Raw genomic sequence first — 11,438 nt, 5'->3', positions numbered from 1 at the left:
AAGAACTTCTTTTGATTTCAGTGCTTTGAAAAGACAAGACTGGGGACCGGTAAGTTTTTTTCTACATTATCTTCCAGAGTTTCCTTGACTACGAACCTTCAGCCTGATAAGGTCCAGCACCTCTTTCTCATCAGTTTATTCTGCAACATGGCAACAACATGGTTTTTAAGGGTAATTTCCAATTAGAGCAGATCTGTAAACTGTGAGTCACTGAGATTATACAAAATTGGTATTTGGCTTCAAGTTTCAGATTCATCACACAACGGTGTGATCACCATACAGAGGAGGTAGCATCAAAAGAAATGAGCAGAATGTGTTTAAATAATACACACTACCAAATTTTACAGCTGGCCTTTTATATTCAAATGATATTAAGCACACTGTTGTGTTCAATTGAAAACATTTTAGATCTAAAAATATACTGTTGAAACAAATGACATAGTGAGAAACAAGACCAAAATCTATTTTTATAAAATACAGTCTATAATTTTCAGATATAAAAATGCTACATATAACCATACTTAGATATCTTCTAAATTATAATCTGAGATTTATATTTTTAAACATTATCTCTGGTGAGTTTCAAATTTAGTATTTTTACAGAGTTTAAATCTCTATATTGAATCTTTATGCTTCTTTTTAAAACTGGAACTGAGCAAAAACATAATTCTAAAACAAGATTCCTGACTTCAAAAAACTGTGTCTTCAGATAACCTTTCTTCTTAAGTTGGAACCAATTTCCTTAAAGTTATACTTCCTCTCCTTTGAGCTCTAAGTAGAAAAATTCATGATTTGGACTTCATTTTGACTTTCTTCTGGTTTTTGGATTCCTTTATGCTATTCTGACATCACTAATGCATCTTATCATATCTTCCCCCAAAGCAAGTTGCTCATTGTATGTTGCTCTCAAGTATTTTATTGAAAAATAACCCAACAGAAGAAATTACACTTCTTGCTTCAATTTCCCTTGATCAGTGATAATTCCAATCATAACAATAGCTGGATTTGTATTTTTTATTCTGGATTCCTAATTACACGGAACAATTGAGGGTAATTCAAAAGTGTTTCAGAATCACCTACTGCCTGGATTCTGGAAAACGTCTTTTGTGAAACAGAATGTTAATGCTCTGAGGACTCTATTATAGCTGTGCCAACATGTTCTGTGCACTTTGATGGAATGAGAAGATAAAAGGCTAGGTTCACCATAACTAATATTGCAATGCCACTATGTGCTGACACTCCTGTCAGTCAACAAATATTGAGAACCTATTTCGTTTTAATTTTTAGTTGTATGCATTTGTATATTGTTAATTTCTAAAGATGACTGGTATAAACTTAGGAGAATCAGCTTGATATATACTTAAGGTATATGGTCATTTTTATGAAGATCTTATGAAAGTACTATAGACCATGAATGTCTGCATCTAAGTGATTAGAGGAGATAATGTTTCGAAGAATTATCTAAAATGAGCAATATTTCAATAGATGCTTTAGTTCTTAAATACTTCCTTATTTTAAACTGACCTGTTGTAGAGAGCTATAAATAACATCAACTTCTGGTCTGTTTCACAAAATAGCAAGTTTTATCCTATATCGTGCTTGATACTTTAAAAACCTTTGACCTTATCCTCATCTGTATGAAATATTTTGGTATATTAATTTCTTTCTGGATAAATCAGTAATAACCAGTATGTGCGTGCATGCACACACACAGATAACAATAAAATAAAAAGGCCTAATAAAGAGTATGTTAGTAAACTTCTTTACAGAGAGGTAGCCAACATGGAAAGCCATGACTCCTTTTTCCATTTTATAAAACAGAGCATAAGTAGTATTTTGCAAGGCTACAAAGTTGTTTTTTTTTTCTATTTGTACCATTTTTTGGTAAAAGTAGGAATTTCTTTCTTTCCTTTTTTTTTTTTTTTTTTTTTTTTGCATATGCATCTACGAACTCTAAAGGTAGGCAAATAAGAACTATGAGACCAGTGGATTACTTTTGTCTACTTCTGCTATGCTAATCAGGTGAGAGAAATCTGGGTTTCATATTAGGAGCCCTTCTGAATGGTTTAATTCCTTTACAGCTACCATTAGCTGTCAGCTTCGCCATGGATATTGTCCATGTGCACTTTGAGGTAGTCATTCCTTGTAAACTTCTTATGGCAAAACTGGCATTCTGCCAGGGGACGATTGGGATTGTGAGTCATCTTGTGTCGGATCAGCATTTTCTTCAGGCTAAAAGCCAAGTCACAAACCTAGAAAAGACCCAAAGACACCAATTGTATTATGCTGAAAAACCTGAAGATATGCCAACTTATCACGTACACAACACACATTATGCATCTTCCTACTGTTAAGTATGCACTGACAGGCATAAGAACAAAAATTCCTAGAAATAAATGGAATTTAACATCCCAACTAAAGGGTAAAGAAAAATAATTACAGTTCCCAAGAGCTGTTTGCATCTAGTGTGTGTCCTCTATACCCTAACCACCCTCCCCTCCTCTCTACTGCTATATTTAAACATGTCTAGATAAACAACTCCCTGGGAACAATATCTTTCTCCCCATGATGGAGTGTATTGACATTTTCATATTAAACCCCTTAAACAAAATGCCTAATGGCCCAGAGGGCATCTCCCTGTTTGACATAAATAGCACAAGACTTGTCTCTCCAGTGATCCCTTCCATTTAGCCCCATTTGAGAAGTGAAAGGTTAATGCTGCTTTAAGCATCCTAAGTGGAAGTTTACTACCCACAATTCTGATTCTTTATTTCTTATCATATACACTCATTTAACTAGGGAATCTAACATGTTAACTTCATATAAGCTCTGCCACATTGCCACCTGGCCCAACAAATATGAACAGTCCAATAATTAAAATATTAAACTAACACAGAAGATGTAAGGTCCTCCTGCCTCAGTACTTTCCCACTTCTCTTTATGTAGCTTCCTCTTACTCATTCTTCAGGGAAGCCTGTATGATCTGTGGGCCAGAAGTCCTCTGTTAAGTGCTTTCATGGTAGCCTTTACTTTTCCTTTATAATACCTACTTTAAATATAATTAGTTACTAGATAAATCCTTTAAATGTCTGTTTCCTTGCAAGTCTAAGAAACATGATAGTAAGAGTAAGAATTCTGTAAATATTTGTTGACTTAAAGAAAGAAAGGTAGATACATGTTTGATAGATAGGTAAAACCCCTAAGAGCAATATAAGTACGTCAAAAACTATCGAATAATTCTAGAAAAATCAAGCAAGGTGACTATGGAGATTATTTTCAAGTGAAACTCTAAACTTCTAAATTGTTTTTTTATAAAATTTGTTAAAATCGATTATCATAAATAGCACAGAATTAAAATGTATCTCTTATTTTCTATTTCTCTGGCTCCTTCTCTAAACCCCATGTAATGAACAATAGATACCAAATTTTTCATTGGCTTCCCACTGAAATTAGATTCAAAATAAATTTCTTAGCATGCTTGAAAGGCTCATCAATTTGCTCTCCAACTTCACTTGTACCCTTTCTTTCTCACTATGCTTCAGCTCCACCTGCCTTTTTACCTCCCCTAATACCCAGGCTCATTCTCACCTACAGGCCTTGATTTGTACTGTTCCTTGAGCCTGGAATGTTCTCTTCCCCATGGCTGACTCCTTCTCCTCTTTTAGGTTACTTAGAGTTACTTTTTCAGAGACTCCTTCCTTAAGTATTCCTTTATCTGTTTTTAAATGGTTTCCAGTCTTTATCATAAAATGCAATTAGATATTTATTTAGGTTTAGTTGTTCAATGTCAATACCCCACAGGAATGTTGAGTTCTGTGAGCACAGGGGACCTGATATCTTGTTCACTATTTCATTTCAGTGTCTGGCCCAGGGACTAGGTTGAAGGGCTAACATCAGCTTTCATTATGTGCCAGGAAGCACTCTGTGCAACTTATAAAAAATTCACTCGTGCAATCCTCACCTCACCCTTTTAGGCAGATACTAATACTATAAACTCCATTCTATAGAAGGAAACTGACATTCACTTCAGTGTCTCAAGCAGGTTACCCAAGGTCATAGAACTAGGAAGTGGTTTCCGGGGTTTAAACCCAAGCAGTCAGGGTTCAGAGTTTTTGTAACCCCAAGGACCAACTATTATTAAAAGCTCAAACTTCAAACAAAGATATGTAAGCTGATTGTACTTTTTCCACTTGTCTGGCTGATACAATTTTTAAGAAATAAAAACCTCTTTGGAAAAATAAAGGAGGTTCTCAGTTCAGCTCACCAGTGTATTGTGAGAGACACAAAGTTCAAGTTCATTTACACGGTCACCATGGGAAAATTACAGCAGCAGCAAGCTAGAGAAATGGAAGGGAAGTAAAACAAGATGCTAAAGTCATTGACAATGGCTCTCAATTAGGGAGTCCTGGAAGCTCCATATAGGAGATGGGATGAGAACAACCCAACAGATTTTGAATGAGGGTCAGGTAGAGGATTCAATGTCAGTAGAGAGCAGGTGATGTCACAGTTGTGAAAGTGACTACCTAGACATTAAAAGCTATGTTTTTATGAACTTAAATGTAGTCACTAAAAGACTTCAAACTGATGTTCTGTATAAATCAGCCAACTGTAAGGACATTCATGGTCATTTTAATATTAGGGAAAAGCAAGGAATAATTCAAATAGTGTAACAGGGATGCTTCCTCTTCTTCCTTTCCACCTGAGATTCTTATCCAATCCTTCAACCTACTCCAAATTAGTATTAATTCACAAGCAAAAGAATAGGAAAATATTTAGTCTTTTTCTAGGCTAGAGGTAAACTGATTTTGTTTTAAAATGAAGTAAAACAACACATTTAATAGAACATACCTTGAGAGATAATACTAGAACACGATACAAACATCTTACAGTAACAAATATTTATCACATACAATGTGCCTGCCACTTCAGTTAGAAACAGAATGACAAAGAGTCTTGTCCTGTCCTGTGAAGTCCAGAGTCCTAAGGAAAAATATTTTCATGTCATGAACATAATTCTAGAAGAAGGAATAGGAGAGCACAATTAAGTCTTCCTGGATGTATGAGGGTTGTCATGTCATAAGGTGGGAAATGATATTCTGGGGAGAGGGAAGAGAAGGTGCAAAGGCATAGAGCTGTAAAGAGCAAGGCTCATGTGGGGAAGTAAAAACAGTTCCCTAAGGCTGAAGAAACAGAATATTAGAGAAATAAATTGAAATCAATCAATCAATCAATAAGAAAATCAACTTGAAAAAGAAGTTAGTGTTAAAGTCTGGACAACGCCCTACTTCAGTTCAGGTCACAATCTTGCAATTTGTGAGTTCGAGCTCCACATCAGTCTCTGTGCTGACGGCTAAGAGCCTGGAGCCTGCTTCGGATTCTGTGTCTCCCTCTCTCTCTCTGCCCCTCCCCCACTTGCGCGCTCTCTTTCTCTCTCTCTCAAAAGTAAATAAACATTAAAAAATGTTGGAGGCTAGAGCCAAACCCTGGTAATCATAATAAGAAACTGGAAGTATATTCTGCAAGTGGTGGGGATTTATTAAAGGATTCTAAATAGAGACTAACACTCAAATATCATTTAGTCAGCAAGCTTGAGAGTATGAAACTGGGGGTAGCAAGGCCAATGTTATTATTACACTCCAAGCCAGAAATGATTTGGATATGAACTAAAGACAGCAATCATTGATTCCTTTATTCATTCTTTCAAAAACCTTCATTAAGTGCCTCCTATATGCCAGGCATAGTTCTTGGCCTGGGGATCCAGCAGTGAACAATAAAGAAGAAGACGAAGAAGAAAAAACAACACCTCTGTTCTCATTAAGCTTAAAATACATGATAAATAATTAAACAAACAAATATGTAATATATCAAGTGGATATAAGTGCCGTGAAAGAGAAGAAGAATATGGGGTGAAGGTTAAGAAAGTAATAGAAATAAGAGCGTAATTTGAGCACAGAACTGAAATAAGTACAGGAGAAGGTCATAAAGTTCTCTGAGAAGGGTGTCCCAGATCAGGGAAGCAGCAAATACAAAGACCTATTCATTGGAATATGCTTTGTTTGTCTGAAAAATGGCAATGAAGTGATGTGGTCAGAGTGAGGTGAAGGTGGTAGAGAGGTCAGTGCTTGGGGCAGGAGGGTTGGGGGTGCAGGTCTGTAAGGACTTTCAGATCATGGTAAACTTTGGTTTTCACTCTAAATGGGATAGACCACCATTGGAAGGCTTGAGCAAATGAGTAAATATATAGTCTACATATATAATATATAAAACCTGACAAAGGTTCTAAAAAGGACACTCTGGGTGGTAAGCTTAAGACTCTGTCAGGAGCAAAGACAGGAGAAGAAAGATAAATTAAGAAACTGTTTCATTATTCAAGGAGACTAAGCTGGTAGCTGGGCAGATGTGAAAAGTGTTCAGATTCTCCATTTATTTTAAATATGGAGCCAACTGAATTTGCTACTGGACTGGATATCAGGAGTGAGAAAAAGAGAGGAGTGAAGGTGGCAGTGGAAATTTAGAGGAAGAAAGATTTTCAGGAATTACTGTGTCTGAATGGCAGGTACATGAGCTTGAACCCTCAAATCCTGACTCGGCCAATTAGAAGTGGAAGGAAAGAGGCAAGTCACACACTTCAGTGAGCCTCAGTTGTTTCATATAGGTGGAAATAACACCTAGATATTTCTGGGTTGTAGTGAAGATCAGAGAGAATATATATAAACTGGATCACTGTGTCTTCCCCACAATAGAAGCTTGACTAGTTGATGCTATTGGTCATGGCTTAAGGAAAAAAAAGTGTCTGGCATGAGAATCAGAGCTTTGGTTTTGGTTATTTGGAGATGGTGAAGCCCTCAGAAAGATGTATAGGTTTTTTTTTTAAGTTTATTTATTTGAGAGAGAGAAAGAGAGAGGAAGGAGGAAAAAGAGAGAGGGGAAGAGAGAGAGAGAGAGAGAGAGAGGATGCCAAGGAGACTCCACGCTGTGAGCATGGACCCAGATGTGGGGTTCGATCTTACAAACTGTGATATCATGACCTGAACAGAAATCAAGAGTCCAAAGCTTAACCAACTGAACCATTCAGGAGACCCAGAGAGATGTATAGTTAAAGGGAATATGTTGAGCAGCTAAGATGGCTGGGGAGATATTGATTTCAGTAAGGAATATAGGAGAGAAGTCTCTTAAAATTTTTTTAAATGTGTATTTATTTTTGAGAGAGAGAGAGAGAGAGAGAGAGAGAGAGCACAAGCTGGGGAGGAGCAGAGAGAGGGAGACACAGAATCCGAAGCAGGCTCCAGGCTCTGAGATGTCAGCACAGTGCCTGAGACAGGGCTTGAACACACAAGCCATGAGATCATGACCTGAGCTGAAGTTGGACACTAAACTGAGTAAGTCATCCAGGTGCCCCAGGGGAAATGTCTTACAGGCGGCTCAAAACATCTGCCTAGAGTTCAAAAGGGAGATTGAGGCAGAGAAAGAGAGATTTGGAAGTCATCACCATAGGGATAGTAGCAAAGATACTTATAGTTCAATAGCTATGGCATGCTCAGGGAGCTGTACACATGGAATGACTGTGCCTAAGGGGCTAGTGTTGATGAGTGAAGCGTTATTTGAGAAAAATTGTAAAGAACTGAGATCAACATGTATCAGTTTCTTCTTTACAATTTTGCTCAAATGCCATTCAAGTACCACTCAAATGTCCTATGTCTGTGTGTGTGTGTGTGTGTGTGTGTGTGTGTGTGTGTAAATGCCAGGCAGTGGGTACAAGAGATGGGGAGGACGTTCCAGGCAGAGGAAGTAGTGCATGAAGCTACAAGGAACAAGAAACAGAAATGCAAAATGGCATCGCTGCTTCAGGAAACTTTAAGTGTCAGTACAAACAAAATGCAAAGTACTGACAGATAAGAAATTATTAACATATTAATAATAACAGTTGACAAAACCCAGAATAATTTTTTCCATCAAGTGGCAAGGTGGATTGTACCCTACAGTTTGTGAGATACTGTCATAGAGAAGCACCTGATTTGGTTTATACCGAAACAATCACATTGGGAAGTTATTACTGACCAAGAGAAATAAAAAGGATTATAAGAGAATACTATGAACTGTATGCCAACAAATTAGATAACTTAGATGAAATGGACAAGTTCCTAGAAACACATAAATAATGAAAACTGACTCAAAAAGAAATAGAGTAACTCCAGAGACCAATAATAAATAAAGAGATTGTATCAAATAAAAAACCTCCCAGGGCGCCTGGGTGGCTCAGTCAGTTAAGCGTCCGACTTCGGCTCAGGTCATGATCTCACAGTTCGTGAGTTCGAGCCCTGCATCGGGCTCTGTGCTGACAGCTCAGAGCCTGGAGCCTGCTTCAGATTCTGTGTCTCCTCCTCTCTCTGCCCCTCCCCTGCTCATGCTCTGTCTCTCTCTGTCTCTCAATAATAAATAAGCGTTAAAAATTTTTTTTTAAATAATAAAAAAAAAAACCTCCCAACAAAGGAAAGTCTGGAATCAGATAGTTTCATGGATAAATTGCACCAAACATTTAAAGACTTAACACTAATCCTTTCAAACTCTCCCAAAAATAGAAGTGGACAGAACACTTTCTAATTCATTCTGTGATGCCAGCATTAACTTAATACCAAAGCTAGACAACGATATCACAAGAAAAGAAAACTAAAAGCCAATATCCCTTTTGAATATAGATGCAAAAATCCTCAAATGAATGAAAAACAAAAATTCTAACAAGCCAAATTCAAAAGTATATTAAAAGGATTGCCAACAAAAAAAAAGAAAGAAAGAAAGAAAGAAAGAAAGAAAGAAAGAAAGAAGAAAGAAAGAAAAGAATAAAGAAAAAAAAGGCAGGGCATGGATGGCTCAGTCGGTTAAGCATCTGATTTCAGCTCAGGTCATGATCTCATGATTTGTGAGCTCAACAACAGCATGGAGCCTGCTTGGGATTCTCTCATTCCCTCTCTCTCTCTGTCCCTACTCTGCTCGTGAGCTCTCTCTCTTTTTTGTCTCTCAAAAACAAAAAACAAAAAGCAAAAAACAAAAACAAAAACAAAAAAACAAAAAGCAAAAAACAAAAACATCACAAGTCATGATGACCAAATGGGATTTATTCAGACTGCAATAGTAGTTTCACATAAAATCAAACAATGTAATAAACCATGTTAATAAACAAAAGACTAAAATATGATCATCTCAACTGATGAAGGAAAGCCACTGACAAAATCCAACAACCTGTATTAATAAAAATACTTAGAAAACCAGGATAGAAGGTTGCTTCCTCAACATAATAAAGGGCATTTGTGAAAAACTCATAGCTAACATCATATGGAATGGTGAAAAACTGCAAAATAATGCAAAAGAATAGACCCCTACTTCACACCATATACAAAAAAATTAACTTAAAACAGATCAAAGACCTAACTGTAAGAGCTAAAACTATCACACTCTTAGAAAAAAAACATGACAGTAAATCTTCATGGCCCTGAAATTGGCAATTCTTATATCTGACAACAACACCATGCTGAGAAAAAGAAAAAAAAAACATAAATTGGATTTCAACATTTAAAACTTTCATGAATCAAAGGTATTATTACTAAGTGAAAAGATAACTTAAAAGAAGACACTTGTATATCATATATCTGATAAGAGCCTAGTATCTAGAATATACAAAGAACTCTTTTATTTATTTATTTATTTATTTATTTATTTATATTTAATTTTTTTTTCAATATATGAAATTTATTATCAAATTGGTTTCCATACAACACCCAGTGCTCATCCCAAAAGGTGCCCTCCTCAATACCCATCACCCACCCTCCCCTCCCTCCCACCTCCCATCAACCCTCAGTTTGTTCTCAGTTTTTAACAGTCTCTTATGTTTTGGCTCTCTCCCACTCTAACCTCTTTTTTTTTTTTTTTCCTTCCCTTCCCCCATAGTCTTCTGTTAAGTTTCTCAGGATCCACATGAGAGTGAAAACATACAGTATCTGTCTTTCTCTGTATGGCTTATTTCACTTAGCATCACACTCTCCAGTTCCATCCACGTTGTTACAAAGGGCCATATTTCATTCTTTCTCATTGCCCTGTAGTACTCCATTATACAAAGAACTCTTATACTCAACAACAAAAAGACAAAATTTTAAAATGGGAAGAGGACTTGAACAGACATTTCTCCAGAGAAAATACAAATTCCAACAAACAAGCATATAGAAAGATGCTCAGTATTGTTAATCCTTTTGGAAATTTAAATTCAAACCACAATAAGATATCACTTCATATGCCCCATGGTGACTATAATTTTACAAAACAGAAAATAACAATCATTGACAAAGATGTGGAAAAAATTGGTATTCTTGTATATTGCTGGTGGGAATATAAAAATGGTGTAGTTTCCATGAAAAACAGTATAGCAGTTCCCCAAAAAGTCAAATATAGAATCACCATATGACACAGTAATTCTACTCCTAGATATATACCCAAAATAATTTGCTTTTAAGACAGAGAGACAGAGAGAGAGAGACAGAGAGAGAGAGAGACAGGGACAGAGAGAAAATGCATATGAGTGAGTGGGGGAGGGGCAAAGGGAGAGGGGAAGAGAGACGCTTAAGCAGGCTCCACTCCCAGCACAGAGTCCAATGTAGGGCTTGATCTCAGAATGGTGAGTCCATGACCTGAGCCAAAATCAAGAGTAAGATGCTCAACTGACTGAGACACCCAAGTGCCCCCAGCCCTGCAAAGAATTCAAAACAGGTACTTAAATACTTTTATGCACATGTTCCTCACAGAGCAATACACAATAGCCAAAAGGCAGAAACAACGTAATGTTCATCAGTGATGGAGAGATAAACAAACTGTGGTATACACAATGGAATATCATTGGGCCATAAAAAGGAATGATGTACAGATACATGCTACAATGTAGATGAACCTTGAAAACATCATGCTAAGTAAAAGAAGCCATTCACAAAGGTCACACATGGTATGATTCATTTACATGAAATATCCAGAATAGGTAAATCTATAGAAATGAAAAGAGATAGGTAGCTGTCAGGGTCTGGAGAGAGAGGGGGTTAACTGCTGAATGAGTATGGAGTTTTATTTTGGGACATTAATGTTTTAGAAGGAGATAGAGGTGATGGTTGCACAACATTGTTAATGCACCCAATGACAATGAATTGTTCACTTTAAAATGGTTGATTTTACATTCTGTGAATTTTGTCTCAATTAAAAAAAAGACATTACCCTGGCAGGGTAAAGAACACACACATTGGAGATTGAATGTAATAAAACACAGGGAGGAGCCAGGCTATGCACTGCTAGTGGGAAAAGAAACTGAGAGGAAGTAATAGATTTGAGAGTTATTCAGGAAAGAGGAAGATTGGGAATGAGAGAGAAAGGATGACTTCTATTCAGAATGAGTGGGTTAAGAGAAT

General features: G+C 36.7%; 1 protein-coding gene across 1 annotated transcript in view; it reads right to left on the bottom strand.

The window, feature by feature from the left end:
- Positions 1–339: 339 nt before the first annotated feature.
- Positions 340–11,438, bottom strand: part of PRDM5 (PR/SET domain 5) — a 213,210-nt gene continuing 202,111 nt past the window's right edge. Inside the window, exon 16 of the mRNA XM_030313149.1 lies at positions 340–2,252. Within this exon, the coding sequence (XP_030169009.1) occupies positions 2,088–2,252 (165 nt within the window). The 3' untranslated portion in view covers positions 340–2,087. The remainder of the gene's footprint in view (positions 2,253–11,438) is intronic.

The sequence above is a fragment of the Lynx canadensis genome, chromosome B1, assembly GCF_007474595.2.
Source record: "Lynx canadensis isolate LIC74 chromosome B1, mLynCan4.pri.v2, whole genome shotgun sequence".
Classification (NCBI taxonomy): domain Eukaryota; kingdom Metazoa; phylum Chordata; class Mammalia; order Carnivora; family Felidae; genus Lynx; species Lynx canadensis.
This window is presented reverse-complemented; position numbering and strand designations above follow the sequence as displayed.